Source organism: Ciconia boyciana, chromosome 8, assembly GCF_034638445.1.
Source record: "Ciconia boyciana chromosome 8, ASM3463844v1, whole genome shotgun sequence".
Classification (NCBI taxonomy): domain Eukaryota; kingdom Metazoa; phylum Chordata; class Aves; order Ciconiiformes; family Ciconiidae; genus Ciconia; species Ciconia boyciana.
In genome coordinates this window covers 12,958,154-12,979,916 of record NC_132941.1, presented here as the reverse complement: position 1 = coordinate 12,979,916, position 21,763 = coordinate 12,958,154, and the positions used below count along the sequence as shown (strand labels likewise).

Sequence of the window (21,763 nt, the reverse complement as noted above, 5' to 3'; positions counted from 1 at the left end):
CTTAAAAGAAGTAAAGTATTATCTTAAAATAACAGACCTGTTATTTGCACTTTCATGCTCAATTAATATCATGGCTCCAAGTATCCTAATTTTTTTCTTCAGAGCTGCAGATTTTAAAGTCGTTATAGAAAGTAAGGATGGCTACATACTGCAAGTTTAAATTTGAGGGTACCTTTATAGGACAGAAACAGTTTTTCTTATCTATTTGTACAAAATCATGCTGTAAGTTTCTAAAAGGGACTACAAGAATTAAGTATGTTTCTTTTATTACAACCACAAATATTTTCCTGTGGTATTTGATAATTAGCTGAAATGATCTGTCACCAAACTCCACAATATGGATTTATCACATCATAGTCAGTCTCTGAGATTTGAATGTACAGTAAAGCCCTGTGTCAGTCATTGCCTTCAGGAACTTTACTGAAGTCAGCCTTCATTAGAACAAACACATTTATACTGGAATGCCATTTGGAAAAAAAAAAAAAATGAAAATTACACTTGGCTGTTGTACCCTTGTTTTTGGAGGACTTACCACACTATAAAGCAATTGCATCATTGGAAAACCTATGCGTAGATATGACATAAAATGGGAATCTAATCCCTTGCTTCTCATATAATAGATACTGATACAGATTTTTAAGGTAAATGTTGCATTCTATGTGGAATACTTTTTGGCTTGTAAGCAAATGACTCATTATACCAATTTCACGCAGTGAGATATAGAAAAAAGGACCAAGACCAAAAAATAGAGGTAGGACAAAGACTTGTTTGCTCCCTGTCTAGAGTTCAAGCTACCAGACCCTGGGCCACGCTGGTCTTGTATTTTGGCTTGGACGATACAAAAGTGCTGCATTTTCATGTTTTGACTACTAAAACACACTTCGGCCTGGTTCCCCCAGTGTGTGGCTCTGCTCTAGAGTTACTTTATTCCATGCACAGCAGGGATAAGGTGCTATTCTGAGTGAATATTCTGGTGCATCTATGGTTGCCAATGCATACATTTCTACAACAGGTCTAGAGCACCACTGAAGGTGGCCTGTCACATTCTTATATTTTCTCCTAAATGTTTTATCTTCTGAAAAGATTAACCTGCTTGACAAACCAAAATTCAGCAACAACCTACCTTTCTGCACTATACACTAGTGAAGTGCATCTCTGGCTTCTACACCAGCATCTTGCTGGCAAGCTGTTCTCGCTGCAGCTGGCTCAAGAAGTTGAACTTCTCCCACCTGGTACCAGTTACCATCAGCAAGTAAACTCATGTACAGATCCTTAGCCCCCTCAAGTAGAGTCACTGCCAGCATGCCTTTTAGCTTCATGAAGCCCAGAATTTGAACCATACCCTTTTCAACTAGTGTTTTCTCAACCTCCAGTTAGTGGACCATAAGTGATTTGTACATCAAAAGATAATCCATGAGGCCTTAGTAAACAATATTTTTAACCTTTTTACACTAGTCCTTTGCACCCAAAAAAAAAAAAGGGGGGGCGGGGTGCTAAGAACAAGTAAGTTCCCATTCGGAGACCAACATAACTTTTATTTGGTTGCAAGTGAAATCTGTGACTTGCTCTAGCCCGGTCAACAGATCTTTGTTGTTTCAGTAGTCTTCTGGTTAAAGAGCTTCAAAGCACTGATTTGGCCAGCTGCTCAGGGCCCTGAAGCCACTGTCCCAGGATGCACTGTGACCCTCACCAGGGGGTTGTCTCAAGGGCTAAGATGAGTCAAAGTTGCTGAGTGTTGCACAGGATCTGCTTTGCTCTCCATCATAAAGAGGAACTGAAGTCTCAGCTGTAGGCCCCGAGAAACTTGTGAGGATATATGAACAAGCAGCAGTAAAGGATTTTTTTGTTTTGTTTTGGTTTAACTTTTATCTTATTATTAGAGTGGTTTCATACTCAAAATTTCAGAAGGTACCATCTCAGAAATGCACTAGTTAGTGCATTTGCACTAATTAGTGCCCTCAGGGAGCCATTTGCATGCAGGAAGGAGCAGAGGACAACAGGGATTTCCTGATCTGTCAAAGTCCAGTCACTTGGGATTGTGGGAAACCACATCACATAAACTGACTAAGCTCAGCATATTACTAATCAATTCTGCCTGTCCCCCTTCAACGTTATGGTTAACGCATACCTCCAAGCACAGAGGAGATCCTTGATCTCACCAAACAGCCTGATTTTGCTCTGTGTCTGGTGGAGAAGGAAGACAATGTAGTCATTTAAGCCTTCTCATGTTATATGCCTGTTTTTCTGCTTTTATTATTGCAACCCTTTTCTCCTTTGCCTTGCCAAACTCTCCACAAGTGAACTAACTTTTAGGCTATGTCTTCTGTTCTGACCTATCTTAAACTTCAGCCTGGATTTGCCATACCACACTCCTGTCTGTGCTTCGCATTTTGAGAAGCATTTATTGTGTTAAGAAGATTTTTAAGAAATTTTTTTTTTTTTTTTTTTTGAGTGAATAGAAGGTATTGCATCAGTCTGGTTTGAAGCTATTTTATGTGTTGCTTCTCTCCAGCTGGCTGAATGCCCTTTCCCTTCCCCCTCCTCTTTTACGTGGCAGCGCACAGAAAGATGATCGATGGAGTGTCACCAGTGCATTGTCAAAGGCTGGAGTAGATTAATGGGCAAGAAACACCAGCCTGTTCCCCTTCACGTGTGATTGTTTGAAGGAGGGCTCATATTTTAACAGAAATGATGTCCTGCTTCTCTGGATTCCCCCAATCAGGAATTGAAGGATGGGGTTCGTATCTGAGATTGAAAGGTGCCAGCCACAAAGAACCAGTTTATTACCTGGGACAACTGCCTGCCTTCCACTTGACCAACAGCACTAGCCCTGAGGCCTGTTTCAGTCAGGCTGCTGTCCTCTTTACTGGTGTGGATTTGTGCCACCAGTTAACATTTATACCTCTATTTCTTTGTATTTGCAGACACAACTAGTTATGGCGTAGACCAAATGGCCAGAAGATCTCTGATCTGTTACTACCTTTTCCACCTGGGTGACACTGGCCAGTTTGCCTGCGCTGCAAGGAACGACCACGTATGACCCAGAGCAGCTCAGATCCTTTGAAAAGGCTTTTTTGGTGGTTGGTCTTGGTCACAAATTTAGCCTTGGTCCATGCCTCAATTCATTCCCCAGCTGCAAAACAGGGATAGCAATATGGTAATTTTCAAACATTGCACTTGCTGTGAATTGTTTCCTAGCAGAAATGCTAGGAATGCAATTTATAAGAGAAATTAATCAAAGACTGGTCTGAATCCTGGCTGGGGAAAAATAATCAAACCCAGAGTATGATTGTTTTCTGCATTTTCTTGAAGGTAGACATTGCCAGCATTTCGTAATCAGCTATTCTGGTCCAAACAGATACTTCAGCATTGTTATTTGTAGTCCCCAGTAGTGGCCTCCATTAAAAGGTTTGAATGTGGCAAGAATTATGTCTTTCACACCAGCCTATCTGTGTCTACCAGAAGCATACACCTGACTGTCATAAACCCCTGTTCCAAGGGCTAGATGGAGCCCATTTTTCTGATTATCCAGGGAACAGCTGTTCTTCCAAGTTTATTCTCTTTTCAGTGGTTCTGATCTCAAGCCTGTGTCCAACCAGCTAAAAGGTGCATTTAAATGCCTCTTAAAGCAGGTGCATTTTCATCTCATATGTAGCTAGAAATCAGAGCTACCGTTCATTTTCTTGTAATATTTTAACAAGCAAAATAATAAAGAAACTTGTACTTCTTACCTGGCTGGTAAGAAGTGATTACCTGCGGCTTGCTGATCCAGTCCAGCTCTGTGTCTGCTATTCTTTCTTGTCATGACAAAAGTCTGTGCTTCATGCAGGCATAGACTTTTGATAGAGACTTGTGACAAGTGATGTTTAGTTAAAAGAGATTGCTGAACGTAACTATTCCCACCTTTTATGTTCTCAGAGTTAATCTCTGGAGTATATTCAGAGGTTTGGGGGTTTTTTGAGGAAGACATAAATGTGAGTTTGTTTCTGCTCTGGATGCAATCTCTAGGGAGACACATCCTGTGGTTTTACATTTACAAAACTTTGCCTTGTTTTAGGGAGTATGATACACCCCCTGGAATTTGAATCTGATTGAGAGAACTGATACTCTCTTTGTTTACCTGGCATTTCTGTTGTTTCCTTTTTGGTTTTGTGACAGTTCGGTTTTAGGTCGCAATTGTTGTGGCCAATACACCGCAAATTGCCCTTTTGTGCTCTGCAGCCATTTCCTCGAGTCCAGAAGACAGTATCTGCCTTTGTAAGGCAGGTTACATTTGTTTCGTATTTGTTGCCCCAGTGAATTCTTCCTAGATAGGATACTGGGAGGAAAGAGAGGAAAAAAGAGACTTCCTAATACACGCCCATGCTTGACAGTGGCAGAACTCGTACCGTTTGCAGGCTGTGCACATTTTGCAGCCAGGCCAGGGTTTCTTTGAGTCGTGACGTGTGGGCCATGAACAGCCTCATCTTCTATGCTAACTGAAGCCTACGTGGCTGGGGGAGCTTCTTGCTCTTTGGCAATTTGTATTCATTTGTTCTCCAAGAAAATGAGGCTTCAGGGAGGACTTTTACTAAGCACCTTACAGATGTTACTGTGCACTGACTCAACGTACAGTTTATGTGCCTCCCCTTTCTCTTCTTTCACTGGGTCAGCAGTGGGTTGGATACTTGGAGCCTGCTTTTCTTGAAAAACAGACCAAAACAAAAGATTGGGTAACCATTAATGATTTGTTATTGTGTCTGGGAGCCACTGTGCTGCAGGACTTTGCTCTAATGGTGCTTTCACAAGAAAGAACTAATTTGACTAACTTTATTAATTCCAGTTTGTTTTAAGTTTGCTCATTAGTAATTTAACGCAAGATGCTTCAGCTGAAGAGGCCATGTCAGGACAAGGAAGAGCAGAGGGAAAGTGCCAGGAGTCATTAGTGTTTATTAACCACTGCACTCATCAATCTTGACTAAGAGCACAGCCTATTCGTTCTGGACTGGTGGACTGAGATACAGAAATATCATTAACAGTGGAAAATGCTTCTTTTCAGGTCAGTCCATAATGGACAGGCATTCAGACAACACCCACAGTCCCGTCACCAAATATTACCAGCCTTTAAGTTGGTCTCCTCACAGTCCAGCCTGAACTGACAGAGCTCAGCAGCCTTGTGGAAGGAAGAAGCCCTGTCCCTAGCCGGCCATAGTATCAATTAACAAATACAGTATTTTCATCCCCAGTAAACATTACTGAAAGGTTAAGTGTTGTTATGAAGGGGTTTTTTAATTGCTTTTCAAATTATTAAATGATTAATACTTGTGTGCTTTGCTGGATCAGGCCTGGCACTTTGTGCTGGCAACGTGTACATCTCACAGCAATTCTTGAAACATTTTTTCTGTTTAGACAAAGAGTTTAATAACCAATGTCAGCAACTGCAAGGCATGGAGCTGGTGACTCAAAGCTCTGACCTGTGAATCAGGGCTGAATGAATGCCTCCAAGAGGTTGGAGGAGGGAATAATACTACATTTGCCAGGTTTCTAATGAGAAATGTGACCCCTGCCCAGACCACTTGTGGTCATTAAGGATTGCATTTCACTTTGAGATGCGTTTTCTTGCATCCTACCCAAATTGCAACTTGAGTAGTTACATTCTGCTCACTAAAATATCCCTGCGGTTTAATTGGAGATGTTATGTTTCCCTTCCTCTCTTAAAAGCTTTGTTGTATAATGTTGTGGTGCTATCATAATATGTGCTGTATAATCTATAGTGCACACACACACACAAAAATCCCCACCGTGAATGTCTCTGAAGTTGCTAGCTTTCTACAGTAACAAATAGAATTAGGGGGAAAGTAGCACCTCGGGAACCCAGTTCAGCATTGTGCTCCCATTTGAGTCTCTTGCCACCCTTGCAAAGCCTGTGACAAGCACTGTCACACTGCAGAGGCAGCATTTTTACATTTATTTTGCACATGTGTAAATCGCTACACAAGGCAAAGCACCGCGGGTCTGGTCCTAGACATAAGGTCTTTTGCAATGAGCATGTTAGGCTTAGTATTATGATGGCACAGCCTGGAAACAAGCAATAATTTTAAAACATGGCATGGATGTTCAGACAGATTGTGTGTGTCATGACTTTTTGTAGATAAGATTTAGGTATTTTATGGGGAAAGGGTTTTATTGGATGACATTCAGTGATAGAGGGGATGGAAAGAGATTGCAGTTTAATTAAAATTCTAATCCCAAGTTTGACAATTTTTCTTGCCAGGTCAGCAGCCTGCATGTTCTGTTTGTGATTCCCGTGAATTAAATGGGCTGACAGTCGTCATCTTCTTCGGAAATGCCTGTAAATCCAGCTAAAAATTAGCAAACATCAATATGTTTCAGAGCAGCTTTGAGTGGAGATATGTCACGGAGCAGTTTTCCATCAATGTACATACAAGGAGCCTTTTGTAAGCACCAGTTGAGCACTGGCAGCAGTGGACTAAAATACAAACGAAAAAACCCTTCTGCAGTAGGAATTCACGTTTCCTGTCCTGTGCTGCTGAAATCTCACTGGCGTGTTCCTGTTTTCCAGGTAGTTAAACAGTGTTGCCACAAAGGTAGTACTCATCTTTCACCAGCCATGAGGCTTCCTCTGCTTTGTGCCTCCGTGATGCTAATGAGTCTGTCCCAGTGCAGAGCTGTCAGCTTCCCTGAAGATGAGGACCCTATTAACATTGTTGACTACCACTGTAAGTAATCTGCAAATGGTGCTAACTGCTAGGGAAAAAGTTTTAATGTGGTTTTTTTTTCCTTGGGAAGTTAAAAAAAAGGTCTGTTTTCTTTCAAATTGAAATGTGTTTACTGGCTTTGTATCTTTAATAGAACACTTAATCATTTTCTTAAAAAAGCAATCAGAAATACAGCAATAACTTTAGGAAAAAGAACATTTGCTGACATTAGCCATCTTTTTCTCATTTATATTCAAGACATTACTCAAGGAATTTAGTTTAAACCCTTCTACACCTAGTATATACAGCTAATCAATGCCATATATTGATTCTTTAGCTCTATAATCCTGAGTGATGGTGTAGCCCATTTTTACTTGCAGATTCAAGGCAATATCCAGTATTTAGAGGACGCCCTTCAGGCAATGAATCTCAGCACAGACTGGACTTCCAACTGATGTTGAAAATTCGAGACACACTTTATATCGCTGGCAGGTAATTTTCCTTCACTCAGTTCATTAGATTAAAATTCTTTTCTCTTCTGGTTTTGCATTAATGTGTAAAATTCATTTAGAAAAATCTGCAGAATATGACAAAAATTAGAACTGGGGGAGGACTTCCCAGAAAAATATACCGTATCTATGGCCAGTGCATGAAAATTGGATTTGAAGGCTGCAGTTACTGTAGTTATGCTAAAACCAATGATCAAATACTCTTTTCCCTCTTTTATATTACTGCCCTGATAAAAACCTCTCCTGATCATTTTAAACTTGGACTGACACATCAGGGGTGTAGGAAGCAAGGATAACACACTTGAATATTTACAGTCTGGATTAGTCTTCAGCAGAACGGAAAGACAGAGATGGATAGCTGGACACCATAGGTGCTGTCTGAGGACCACACCAATAAAAATCAAAACCATCCCACGTTGCCCATGACCAACCTTCTTCAATTTATATAAAACACAGAAAATCCATAAGCATTTCATAGAAGTTTCTGGTCTAACAAAACACTCTAAAAATAGATTTAGGTTATCAAAAATAAGGCCAATGAATTAATGAATTTACTTGTGTCCTTTTACTCTTTGCAAACAGGGACCAGGTCTACACTGTAAACTTGAATGAAGTTCCAAAATCGGAAGTTACTCCAAGCAAGGTGAGTAGATATAGGTGCTGGCAAGGGAGAGGTGTTTTCTTTGGTTTTAATTTTTTTAAAATTTTTTGGTGGAAAGGAAATCAAATGTTCTTTTCTGGCTTGATTTAACAGAAATTAACATGGAGGTCAAGGCAGCAGGACAGAGAGAACTGTGCTATGAAAGGCAAACATAAAGTAAGTTTAGCACATACATTATAGAAAAACAACACTAATATTTATTATATATGTCAAGTCTGTGATTAATACATCTTACTGTCTTTTCAGGATGAATGCCATAACTTCATTAAAGTCTTTGTTCCAAGAAACGATGAGATGGTGTTTGTCTGTGGAACAAATGCATTTAACCCTATGTGCAGATACTATCGGGTAAGAATGTTGAAAATGTCATTAATCTGTTACTGGTTTTGCTTGCACTAATTATGCTATAGCAAATGCATCCAGTGTGATTGGAGAGTGCTTCAAGGTGAAATAAAAACAGACAGAAGCCAATGTGCTGAATTAAGTTTTCTGGAAAGACAATGTTATGCTTTTGTGCCAGTGTACAAAATAGAAATGACACTATCACCCATTTATTTTTCTTCCCCAGCTGAATACCTTAGAGTATGATGGGGAGGAAATTAGTGGTTTGGCAAGATGCCCATTTGATGCCAGACAAACCAATGTCGCCCTCTTTGCTGGTAAGAACTTTTGCTTGTAATGAGTCTAAATGATTAATGACACCAAAGGAGCCAGAGAGCTTTTAAAGCAAGCACAGGAAAGCTAAAGGTGTCATCGTGCCCCTGCTCTTAAATTTTTTAAAGGGCCTCCAAAGGATTAGAAGCTGACCTGTTAATAAATAAGTTACAGCAACTTGGGGAAGAGTGGCAGTAAAGAAATGGGGAAAAAGACAGGCTAGTCAGAATTCTGTAGATTATTAAAGGCCTCTTAATACCACGTTTTCAACTTCCGTTTTAGATGGAAAATTGTATTCGGCAACAGTAGCAGATTTCCTGGCAAGTGATGCTGTTATTTATCGCAGCATGGGGGATGGATCTGCCCTAAGAACAATAAAGTATGATTCCAAATGGATAAAAGGTAATTTGGGGGAGTATTTTCCCATACACACGGCAAATGTAATTTCAGTGGCACAGAGGGCCAGGTAATTCACAGCCAGTGTGCTTTACACGTATGCTACAATGTCAGCATATATGTGGCTTTCGATACAGTATGGTTACAATAAGAAAGCAGTTTACGAATAAAGCAAAATTTTTGTTAAATACATCAATGAATGAATCTGCAGCAACAAAATACCTTAGCTGAAATGCAATTCCTCTGAGGCCTTTTTACAGTCCATCAGCCAACGTTAAAGACTTCAAGTTCATTTAAGCTCCAGTGCACCCATATTTGGACATCCTAAAGTATCTGGTAGACTGGAGCTCATGTTAGCTGGTATGGACCCGTGGAGAAGCCACCAAGTCACACAGCGTAGTCAGTGTCGTGTCCCGATTGAGTAGTTCTTTGAAGCAACCTTCTCCTTGCTCTTTCTTGCAGAACCACACTTCCTCCATGCCATAGAATATGGGAACTACGTTTATTTCTTCTTCCGAGAAATTGCTGTAGAGCACAATAATTTAGGCAAGGTAGGTATTGTCCCAGCGAGCTGTCAGGTAGCCACAAGTCGTAGCCGAATGAGATCATCCTAAAACAGTATCAAGTAAAAAGCACAGTTTGCAATATGAAATAGGGACTAGTACAAAGTTTGCACAGTTTTCCCATCATTATAATTTATGGGGGGGGAGGAATAGAACAGTGCACTCTTCAACCAAAAAGTTTTTTCTGTTCTCTGTGCCTTGCTGTTAGGCAAGCTCCCTACAGGTATCTTTTAGTATTGTTGTTGCCTTAGTGTTGCTGTTGCCTTAACACTTGTGGCAAGTAATGGAAAATCTGAGGGTGTTTTCATGCTTATTAAAGAAACAAAAGAAAACAACACAAAAGAAGAGTTTCAAAGAAGTTTCTCTAATGTCCCTGGATATTGAATAATTCAGTCATGCCAGTACAGAGTATAATACTCATGCCTCACCATGGAAGGATGTTCTATAATAAATTATTAAATCCTTTACACATGGTTAATTAAAGTCTTTAAATCTCACTAACAATATGATTTTGAAGGGAAAAAAGGGTGGGGACAAGCTGCAGGGTTGCATTTGCTTGGTGATGCATTAAGATGCCTGTGCACTACGAGCTAAACACCGTTTGCTTTCATCCTTTCCATGCAGATAAATGGCAGCTTCCTGTTAACAGAATTATCTTTGGTGTTTTATTAACAGCTCAGAAACAAAGCACTGTTTTCCTTGCATCTCTCAAGCCTTTCTCCCTTTTCCTTTTGTTTTTTTTGCCCTTCACAGGCGGTGTATTCCCGTGTGGCACGCATATGCAAAAATGACATGGGGGGGTCCCAAAGAGTCCTGGAAAAACATTGGACATCCTTTCTGAAAGCTCGGCTCAACTGCTCGGTTCCTGGGGATTCATTCTTCTACTTTGATGTTCTGCAGTCTATCACAGACATAATAGAAATCAATGGAGTCCCCACGGTTGTCGGTGTATTCACCACACAGCTTAACAGGTGAGAGATGAGCAACCTTACATCAAAGGTAGTTCTCTGGTTCTGTCTTACACTGAGATTGGTGCCATTGTAGTCTGAGTTCTTGCAACTATTTTTCTAATCTTACAGCATCCCTGGTTCAGCAGTGTGTGCTTTCAGCATGGATGACATTGAGAAAGTCTTCAAAGGGAGATTTAAAGAACAAAAGACTCCTGACTCTGTTTGGACAGCTGTACCTGAAGACAAAGTACCAAAGCCAAGGTAAAAGGTTCTTACTCATGATGCCATAATACTGTCCTTGTAAAGAGCTACCTTAAATCAGCTGCACTTTTGAGTGTCTTGTCAGGTAAAAACCAAAGCAGAGCTTTACACTTCAGCCATAAGGATGCTCATTAGCAGGCTGCCTTCTCTCATTAACTAAAATACCAAGAGGAAAACAATGTTGTTCTCCTTTCAGACCTGGCTGCTGTGCAAAACACGGCCTAGCAGAGGCTTACAAAACCTCCATTGATTTCCCAGACGAAACACTCTCCTTCATCAAATCTCATCCTTTGATGGATTCAGCTGTTCCCTCAGTCACTGAGGAGCCCTGGTTTACCAAAACACGTGTCAGGTATGACACCATTCAAAAATAACATGTGTGAAAAAGAAAACAAGCAAATGCACTGTTAATGATATGCCTTTTGGTCTTGATAGATATAGATTGACAGCAATTGCTGTGGACCACGCTGCTGGACCCTACCAGAACTACACAGTCATTTTTGTTGGCTCCGAAGCAGGAGTAGTACTTAAAATCTTGGCAAAGACCAGGCCTTTTTCTTTGAATGACAGTGTATTACTGGAAGAAATTGAAGCATATAATCATGTAAAGTAAGTATTACCAGAACACCTAAGCTCTTCATCTAGTCCTTGGTACCTAGCTAAAAAAGTTATGGTAAACGAAACCAACTCATTATAACCAACATCACAACTTGTTTGTCATTTCATGGTGTTCCTCGTGTTGAATAACCTGAAAATATTTGGTCACTTGCCATTTTGCATGGGTTGAGTGAACAACCTAATTCCACTCTAGTGACGTCAGTGATACAGTCTAATTCTTCCACAAATAGCTGCACTTCTTCCTGAATATGAAACGCCAGAACTATCTACTGCTGTTAAAAAGAAATGATGTGAGCTTATCTTGAGGGTTTCTCAAGAGTGACCAATAATGTATAAACTACATCTAATCATTTTAAACTTGATTATTCTGTCGCAAAGAATTTGGGGATGGAAGCATTCCAATTAGACTCTACAGGTGTCCAATACAGGACTCCTGTTCTGCTCTGTTGAGATCTTTATGCCGACTGAGAGAACAAAGAAAATGGATTTGGATTTTTTTCCTACATAGTTCAGCAAAATTGTCACCTAGCTGTAAATAAGAGCCAGAAGCTGGCACTCAATAACCCATAAGTTTGTTTAGAAATCACTCAGCAAAGACTAGTAAGTTACATTTATATATGTAAAAAGTCTCTTTTCAGTATCTACACAGACAATAAATAAATGAAATGTTTGCAGTGTGCACTGCACAAAGTACTACAGTTACTAAAATAATGGCCTCACGTTATTTTTGCTGAACAGGTGTAACGCTGAGAGCGAGGAGGACAGAAGAGTCATTTCCCTTCAGCTGGATAGAGACCACCATGCTCTGTTCGTAGCATTCTCCAGCTGCGTCATTAGAATTCCTCTGAGTCGGTGTGAGCGTCACGGGTCATGTAAAAAGTACGGCCCCGTTCCTGAACTCCCCCTTAAAGGAAGGGCACTAACATCTCTTGGGAAGGAAGTAAAAAATGCATGATTTTTTGGGGTTTTTCTCTTGCAAGGGCATGTATTGCTTCACGGGACCCATATTGTGGCTGGCTAGACCACGAGGCATGTGGAAGAGTGACACCAGGCATGCTGTAAGTACTGCTTTTCAAATTAGCCCAGCATCTCTACATATGCTTTGTAGACCACATAGGCTCATATCCTATGCCTGTTCCCTTGCACTCAATTAATAAATCTCCATTTTTTTAGGGATGGTTTTTCAGTGTACTGTATATGTAAGAGAACAGAATGCTAAAGTCTGACTTAATTCTGCAATTTTTAGGTGAAGACTTGCTTTCAGTGGGAGTTTTACATGTGTGGGAGGACAAGCAGACCTGTAGGAAGAGCAGTTGGAAGCAGGAAGGCAGGAAATTGCTGCCTGCAAACCTGAGCAGCTCAGAGAGGACAGTACACAGTATCCCCTCCCAGGCATGCTCACGGCCAGGGCACAGTCAATTGCAAATACGAAAGCACGGGATTCAGAATGGGAGGAGAGTAAGATTGTGCCTCCATGCTGGAGCTTGGGTGATATATATGCATACCAAAGGCATTTTGCACAAATCAAGTCTGTAATATACAGTGCGTTAGCAGCTGTATCTTAAAAAGAGGCCTTTGTAGCAGGCCAGTGCAAACTTTAACTAGTATAATTGGACGGTTGTATCCAAAACCAAGAGCACGCCCAATGTAGAAGACATGATGAAGTTGTTGAAAAATGGGATTTTTTTTTTTTTCTATTTCCTGGCATAAGCACATATATAGAGTTTTAAAGCCTGCTTATAACTAACTTGTGCATTTTGTAAAACAATTTTTTGGGCCATACAGTAGCTCTTGTATATGTTTCCATTTGCTGCTTCCAGAAAAAAAAAAATCACCATTTGTTTCCCTGCTAATACTGTTAATTGCAGGTTCTCTTTGTTTGTTTCATACAACCACAGCACTGGAGGATATGCACAAGATGTCGAATATGGCAACACAGCGCAGCTTGGGGACTGCCATGGTAAGGCATAGTCATTGCTGCTCGTTTATAATGTCTCAACAGTAGTCTGTGGCCACACCTCACTATGGATGTTAAATTTATGATGAGCTTTTCAGTAACATGATGAACACATCACCTGGTGTTACTGTGAATGTTCACAAAGCTGAGCTTTTTGGTCCTGGGTGGCAATTTTGTCTTTCCTTCACCAGTTTACAACTATTTGGGGTCTACAGCAAAGTATTGAAGAATTTATTTTTTGTAACCAGTAATATTTTAGTTTTTATTTTCCATTACTCAGGTTTGAGATCTTTTGCTTTCTTTTTGTTACTTTTTACTGATTACTTGTTCCTTTAATTCTTTTAGAAATTTTGCCTACTACAGCTACACCAGATTACAAAATATTTGGCGACCCAACATCTGGTTAGTTTTTTTTAATTTTTTTGAATTAATGACCTTTACTTTCCTTCAGTTCAGCATTTTCAGCCCTTTTTTCCTTCCTTTTGCACAGTTGGCAATCCTCCATTTTTGTGCTTTTACTCATGTTCCCACTGATGGTAAAGATAGTCAGACTCTTCTCACTCAGCACTTCACCCTGTGTAGCCGCATGTTAACAGCTCATTATTTATTGAGACATCTTTTATTAAAGAGCCTGATTAACATAGATGACATCTTCACTGCACGAAAGTCCACTAAGCTTTACTCTTTATCCCCAGCCATGCATTTGTGAATGCCCCTATTGGTCATCTCTAGTAGATGAATGGCAGAATTTCATCATCTTCCTTCTTACCTCTCCTTTCCTCTTTTCCTTCTTTCCCAGCAAGCTTTTTGCACAAATACACATTTTCTAAAATGTGTATTTCTATATTTTTGAAATGTTTTAAGTAGTTTGTGCTAACGGAAAAAATTTAACATCACAAACTGTGCAGCTGAATGAGGACTTGTGTAGACAAAGGTGGCTTAGAAAAAACTTTATGCATTACTGTCAGATGGACTTTCACATCCTTTTCTTCTTCAGTAGTTTTTCTAATAGTGTTTTCACCATCCAGCCCCTGGTGTTCAGGAAGACAGGACCCAGTGCTCCTCTGTTGAACTCAAAAGCAGAGCCTGTGTTGACTTCAACAGGAGCAAGACTGAGCCCTCATTTTCCAGTCTTTGCTCCCAGCACTTGGTCTCTGCTTTCAAACCAAGGGCACATTTCTGATTGACAAATATGAAAATAGTCTATTTGTATGTTAAATTTGTAAGAGTGCAACAAGAACAAGAACATTATTTTGTGTTTTGATTTCTTATGATATTTGCACTTCTGTAACTTGACAAGAAGTAATATTTGAGACAAATATTTTCCAGATATATTTACCCATAAGATAAGTTAGAGACTCACTTAGGAAAGCAAAACAAAACTGTGTTACATGGAAATGCTACCTTGCTTGCATGAGTGTTTACCTTATCAACTGAATTTTCAAAGTGATATTTTAGGACACAGATAAACCTGAACCTTATTTTCAAGTCCTGAATGAGTGTGCTTTTGAAGTACATTTCTCGGTTAGATCTCGAGCCATAGACATTCATGCCTAAACCTACTGGGAGAGCGAACACAAAATACTTGAGCGTGCAAAGTAGACTTCGGATTGTAAACCCAGTTTGATGTATTTCCTCCTCATGTGTGTTTTCACGTAGGCTATGGTGGTTCTGTTCAGCAAACGTACTACAGAGGAACCAGAATCTATGCAACATTGTTCCTTAGGAACCATTACAAAATAGAGGTTAAAAACATTCCTTTCATCCCCACCTGTAGAAATGGCTCATTCAGCAGTTCCTGGTATACCGTAATAGCACTAATGGAGCTGATCTGGTTTCTCAGGCATAACCTGTCATGAGTGTGTATCTTTCCAAATAACTTTTTTTTTTTTTTTTAATATGTCTAAAAGGCAGCCAAGTATGTTGTCTCCAGTGAAGAATATAGTAATTAAGTAGAATAAGTTGTGCTTTTCACCTCCACCAGTTGCTTACTTTAACTTTTGCGCTGCTTTCGTGTTTGACTTCTCTGGCTTTTTGGCTAGCAGCTGTTGATGTTTTAATGTATTTTTTTTGTACTTGAAGTTTTCAACCAATTTATTTTAATCGGCCCTCTGTACTTCTACAGAGTGTAGGGGGTCACATTTTGCTCTGACATGTAACTCCCATTAAATACTGTCTCCAGCTATAGCTCAGATGTGCCATGAAACAGTGAGGAAAGCCTGACTGTAATACACATTAATAAAAATCTGTTTGCCACCACAGACATGGAGTTCTCCTCAGCTTCCATTACCACAATGGCAAGTATCCCAGTTATATCACCTAAAGTGATTGGTTCCTGGAAACCTAAAGTGACTGGCTCTCGGAAATTTGTAGTTCAAGATGACCCAAACACTTCTGATTATTCTGATCCATTATCAGGTGTCCCAAAGGGTAAGGCCTTACCAGGGAATACATTGCAGCTGAATGGAAACCTGATAGTCTCAGCATTGTCTAAGGCTTAAATGTAACAGCCATGATTGTTGGGCTATATTTTACACCCATTTCCTGTGAATATGCAGACAGTGCAATCATGTTTTTCATACCTACTTATCCGGTGTACAAAGTGCTGCTTAGAGCTTGTAATGGGAAACACAGATAATAAGCTCAGCCTTTTATTCCTGGGGTGCTCCAAAGCTCCCATTAAAATCAGTGGGAGTTCTGGATGCATTAAAAAAAATTACATTCAAGACTTATCTACACCTCTGGTGGTTGTTTTCAAACCAGTCTAGTTTGGATAAGGCTATTAGTCCTCATGAATGGTTGCTTACAAGAGCTTAATGGTGGGGTTTTTTGTTTGGTTGTGGGTGGGGTTTTTTGGGGGTGGGGGGAGCAGAAAACAAAGCACAGCTCACTGACAGATCCATACATTAAATGGGGCATATCCCAAACCCTGCCTGCCTGCAGCATGTTTCTGAAGAACGTGGGTCAGATCTGAGTAAGGATGTGCTAATTTTTATTCTCTGGATATGAGCATCAGTTTACAGATGATCTCAGTACATAGAGAGACACACAGAGGTTTTAAACCGAACACAAAGAGAAACATATTCTGCATGTAATTCATCTTTCTGTAGCCATTCTTTCAGCTAAGTGAACCTTTGATTAGGCTCTTACAGCGACAAAGACTGTAATTCAGTAGGACTATTGCAGTCAACCAAAGAATCGAGAAGCTTCCAATCCCATAACCAAAACTTAACACAAGTCTTCATCAGTACACAGAACAGCTGGGTGACAGACATGTTTGCACAATTCTGTATTTACTGAAAATCTCACCAGCCAAAAACCATTTGTGTTTTATTACCATTCACCAAAACATATCAGGTTTCCTGTCAGCCATTATGGCAGTGCATTTGTCATTTTAATTTGTTGCAGTTATTTTCTGTTTTGCTTTAAGTTTTTCTTATCATTTGCTCTTGGTTCGGAATCACATTTTGTGTCATAGCTATTAGCGAACTTTCCTCATGTTTTCTTTCTCCTTCTGCACAGTGCCATTAAAACCTATAACCCTGAACATTAACAATGTTCAAAGGCCTTGCCTCTAACAAAAGTGAATCTGTTCCTTCCCTCTTGCTCTCTTATTCTAACATCCCTTGGGATAGTTAACAGAATAACTTTCATTAAAAACTAACATTGTCTTAGCTGCAAGATGTCTGTGGTTGCTTTAAAAATCTCAAAAAACAAAGGGAGCTTGTTAATACACAAATAAAAAACTAATCCAATATTCAACTTCTTGGTCTAAGCTAAAAGTTTTCTAAATTTTAACATTCTCTAATAACTTAACCTTGCAAGTTGTTTTTTTTTTTATGTTATGCAAGTATTTATGTTCATTATTGACTAAAAAAAGAAAAGAAATATTAGTGCTCTAATAGAATGACATAATCTTGAACTTTGGAAATTGTACACTTGTATAATGCAAGGTGTGCCACTCCAAGGCTAGCAACCTTTGGATGTATTAGTTTAAAAGTTTTGCACCGTATTACATTAACATAGTTACAACAATGCAGTATGTACATTATACAGTTTTACGCAACATTTGCATAATCCTGTCTCTATTTTGATACTGATTTATGAGTTGGGCAGAAAATTGAGAGAGAAATCCATCCATGAGTTATTAATTGCTGTCTGGCCCAGTAGCACCTTCTAACCTCAATTTTCCAGCAGAAATCATTAATGTTAATAACATTCAGGCCCCTATTTGTGAGCCTTAAAGGAAATCTGGGGACAGGCTAAACCGAACGTAATATGAAGGGAGAAGCTTCAACAAGCATTCCTCATTATCAAAGAAAATGAACAGTCTTCATTTAGACTGATCAATGCTCACACAGTCATTTTTATTTATAAAATTATTTGCGTTCACCAGTGCTGTGGATTGCAGGATCCAACTGAGTTACACTAACACTAGACACAGAGCACTTACGAACACTTACTAGACGCTTCCCTGAGGGAGGCTACCTTCTTCTGAAATGTATCAGTATGAAGTACATGTAGATTTATGATATACTGCATGTCTTTTGCAGGTGTAAGGTGGGAAGTACAATCAGGAGAGTCCAACCAAATGGTACATATGAATGTCCTAATCACTTGTGTCTTTGCCGCTTTTGTCCTGGGAGCCTTTATTGCGGGAGTGGCCGTTTACTGTTACCGGGATATATTTGTACGGAAATCCAGAAAAATACACAAAGATGCAGAATCGGCTCAGTCCTGTACTGACTCCAGTGGGAGCTTTGCTAAACTGAATGGGCTGTTTGATAGTCCCGTCAAGGAATATCAGCAAAACATTGATTCACCCAAACTTTACACAAACCTGTTGACTAGCAGAAAGGAGTTGCCCCCAAACGGTGATACGAAGTCCATGATGATGGACCACAGGGGCCAGCCTCCGGAATTAGCTGCGCTTCCAACTCCTGAATCTACACCAGTTCTTCAACAAAAGACTCTGCAGGCTATGAAAAGTCAGTCGGACAAAGCTCATAGTAACCTCAATGCTTCACGAAAGGAAACCCCACTAAAAAGCCCTCAGTTTTTTCCTTCCAGCCCTCCACCCCACTCTCCTCTAAGTCATGGGCATATTCCTAGCGCTATCGTTCTTCCCAATGCTACCCATGATTACAATACATCTTTCTCAAATTCTAATGCGCACAAGGCAGACAAAAAGATGCAACATATTGATCATCCACTTACAAAACCATCCAGCAAAAGAGACCACAGGAGATCTGTTGATTCCAGGAACACCCTGAATGATTTTCTGAAACACTTAAATGAAACTACTAGTAATCCCAAAGCAATTATGGGAGATATTCAAGTGGCCCACCAGACTTTAATGCTGGATCCAATGGGAAATATGTCTGAGATCCCACCTAAGGTTCCCAACAGGGAGGCATCTTTATACTCTCCTCCATCAACTCTTCCGAGAAACAGCCCCACAAAACGAGTGGACGTTCCCACCACTCCTGCAGTACCAATGACCTCTTTGGAAAGGCAGAGAGGTTATCACAAAAATTCTTCACAAAGGCATTCAATATCTGCCCTTCCTAAAAACTTAAACTCACCAAATGGTGTTTTGTTATCCAGACAGCCTAGTATTAATCGGGGGGGGTACATGCCTCCCACAGCAGGCACAAAGATGGACTACATGCAAGGGACACCTGTCAGCGTTCACCTCCAGCCTTCCTTGTCCAGGCAAAGCAGTTACACAAGCAACGGCACCCTTCCTCGTACAGGAATAAAGAGGACACCCTCCTTAAAACCCGATGTGCCACCAAAACCCTCATTTGTTCCTCAGACAACTTCAGTCAGACCACTGAACAAATACAGTTACTAGGACATGTCTGTGCTAAAAATGAGTGGGGCATTGACCTGTACAGGTTGTGAGATGATGTTGTGGTAGACACATAAGACAGAGACTTGCTTGTTATTAAAGAGAACAAAGTGGCCAAAGAAACTGTCTTTACTTCAGCAACATCTGTGTCTTGCCACATGTAGCTATAGCAAGACTTCGTGTACTTGCTAAGAGCAAACACAAAAAACAAAGGAAAGTGCTGGTCATTACATTTCTTTTGTTTGGAGCTAAGGAGACATGTAGCACAATGGGGTGGGGGCTACTTTACTGTTCTAAATAGCTAAAAAAAGTTATTGGGAAAAAAATCAGTAAGCAAATACTTGAAAAATGGGTTCCATTTTAGACTGCCATTAAGCGTGGTCCTTCCCATTAAATGTGAACATTTTAATATGTATGCATTCACCTTGCCTCTTGCACAAATGTCAGAAAATGGTAATGTCTCAATGAATATCTGGGTTAATAATCAATTTGCTGGAATTCAGTCTCTGGCCCAACTGTAGCATTGTTATTTTTTTCTCTCCATGTGTGTGGCATTTTGTTTGTGCCACAGATAAAGCTGTGTGTGTGTGTGGATGTGCGTGTGTACTGTACACACTAGGATGTACTTAGATCCCCATTGCATCTTCTATGCTATGGAATTGTTTACATTGAGCATGACTGAACAAACAGATGACTCTGCCTTCTGCAGCCCGTTGGGTTCAGTTTGGAGACAGCTAAGGATGAACTGCGCATCTCTGCCAGCCTTCTGAATGATAACGCCTTGATGAAATAGTCACCCAGTGAAAGAGCGCAGATATCTTTAATTCTTCATAACTCTGTTGTGCTGCTATTGATTCAGAGCTGTGCATTTCAAATCTAGTGTTTTGGGCTGGAACGGGGGAGTTTTACTGTGTTTCCACAGTGCCTCCATCCAATACCTGGACACTGTGAACTTGAGCCCCTGTACTTCTCATTGAGGGCAGCTAATAATCAATTCACTTGGCAAAGGCCTGTGTAACTAGAGAAGGTTACGTTTTTGTTGCATTTAATAATGCCCTACACACTGATAGACTCTTGTCAATAAAAAAGAAGACACAATTGGCCTGGCAGAAGCAGTCTGTGAAAACTCAACAGTAGTGCAATCAATTTGTTTTTGTTGTGTAATGTAAGGTTTTTTTTTTCCAACGTCATGCAGGTAATGACAATATTCTGTAAATATTATGTGTGAGTTTACCTGAATCTGTGCATTTTGTGCCTTATTCATGCAAATGATAAACGTACTAAAAAAAAAAAAATAAATCTGTCAAGTGTTCTCACTATAGCACATATCTCCCGAGTGCCAGTTGTAAAACCTCTCAACAGCACCCAAAAGAAAAAAAAAAAGATAAAAAGCAAGAATAATTAATGGTAACTAAAGGCAGCCTACAATCCAAGAAGACAGCAGCATTAAATCACCTTACCATGATAAACATTCCACTCCAGCTCTCCGAAGGATCAAACAGTTATAATGTGAAATCAAATGAGGTTTCTAGGGTAATGGAACACCTGCTAAAGTTGTGTAAGCTATTTAGTAGGTTTTACAGAATCCACTTGCAGCTGATGTTCAACACAGATGGCTATTTTAGCTTGCAAACTACACACTACCACATTGTTTATTGAACATAACTATAGAAATAACCATGGCAGAGGAATATTCATGAATTAGCGGGACAAATAACTGCAATGGGTTTCAGAGATGGTGGAGATTTATGTTATGTGTTCAGAGGGGAGAAGAGGTTAGTCACTGAAAACTGGATCTCTGTTACAGAACAAAGAATAAAGGATAGAAGTAGTCATTTTTTCTTGTAAGGCTGTAAGGGACATTTATTTCCTGAGACCTCTGGATCCAAAAATCAATGATCTCTCTTCCTAAACACTTCTGTCTTGCAACTAAAACACTACAGATTAATAACTATTAAAAATATACTCAGTTGTCAAAAGACACAAACTGATCCGAATTCACTTTACAAATATTAATTAATACAGACTTGTGTGAAACCGAAAGATAAATGTATGTGAACCCTGATAACCTCCTGTAACATTGTGCTGCCTTGTAGATGGTAATGTGAGTTCTCTCAGTATTTATGTTGAAATTTCTAACATTCAACCTAGTCCTTATTCTGTTAATTTAATAATAAAAGATGCTTTATCCATTTGTGCAAAGGTAAACGCAGATTGTATCTTTTTTAATGGTACGGCATAAAAAAAGTAACCCTTAAATGAAGCTGCTCTATACTATAGAGTACTTTAACATGTATAGATATCTTGTAAACTTGTATTGTGGATGTGTAAATAATACGTTCTTTGGGTTTTTAACACCGCATGTAAAGTCAAAATAAAATATTCCAATGTACTGAGTGTCCAATTTCATTATTGGTGAAGCTAGTTTTAGGTGCATTGTTGTTGGGATTACAACAGAGAAGAAACTCTGCTTGCTTTAATAGCTCTGTGAAGAAGGCACAGAGACATCCTCTCACCAGCCTTTCAGGGGACTTGCAGAGGCAGACAGCGATGCACACAGATGTCCGTCCATTTTCACTGCAGCCACATGTTGACATGCGTGTTCTTGAGGGAGAGTGCGCGTCTATAGATGACTTTCAGCC

At 39.8% G+C, this 21,763-nt stretch overlaps 1 protein-coding gene across 4 annotated transcripts in view; it reads left to right on the top strand.

Moving 5' to 3' along the window:
• SEMA6D (semaphorin 6D) overlaps positions 1 to 21,477 on the top strand; it is a 31,617-nt gene extending 10,140 nt beyond the window's left edge. The window contains exons 2-19 of one of the 4 annotated variants that reach the window (XM_072871214.1): positions 6,563 to 6,719; positions 7,079 to 7,190; positions 7,790 to 7,850; positions 7,962 to 8,024; positions 8,115 to 8,216; positions 8,437 to 8,527; positions 8,805 to 8,924; positions 9,381 to 9,469; positions 10,235 to 10,452; positions 10,561 to 10,692; positions 10,889 to 11,044; positions 11,128 to 11,301; positions 12,049 to 12,189; positions 12,291 to 12,368; positions 13,209 to 13,270; positions 13,613 to 13,669; positions 15,530 to 15,697; positions 17,821 to 21,477. In XM_072871214.1, the coding sequence (XP_072727315.1) occupies positions 6,611 to 6,719; positions 7,079 to 7,190; positions 7,790 to 7,850; positions 7,962 to 8,024; positions 8,115 to 8,216; positions 8,437 to 8,527; positions 8,805 to 8,924; positions 9,381 to 9,469; positions 10,235 to 10,452; positions 10,561 to 10,692; positions 10,889 to 11,044; positions 11,128 to 11,301; positions 12,049 to 12,189; positions 12,291 to 12,368; positions 13,209 to 13,270; positions 13,613 to 13,669; positions 15,530 to 15,697; positions 17,821 to 19,124 (3,237 nt within the window). In that variant the 5' untranslated portion in view covers positions 6,563 to 6,610 and the 3' untranslated portion in view covers positions 19,125 to 21,477. Of the gene's footprint in view, positions 1 to 6,562; positions 6,720 to 7,078; positions 7,191 to 7,789; positions 7,851 to 7,961; positions 8,025 to 8,114; positions 8,217 to 8,436; positions 8,528 to 8,804; positions 8,925 to 9,380; positions 9,470 to 10,234; positions 10,453 to 10,560; positions 10,693 to 10,888; positions 11,045 to 11,127; positions 11,302 to 12,048; positions 12,190 to 12,290; positions 12,369 to 13,178; positions 13,271 to 13,612; positions 13,670 to 15,529; positions 15,698 to 17,820 lie in introns of all 4 variants that reach the window. The other 3 variants (XM_072871213.1, XM_072871216.1, XM_072871215.1) reach the window with 3 other exon arrangements.
• The last annotated feature ends 286 nt before the right edge of the window (positions 21,478 to 21,763 follow it).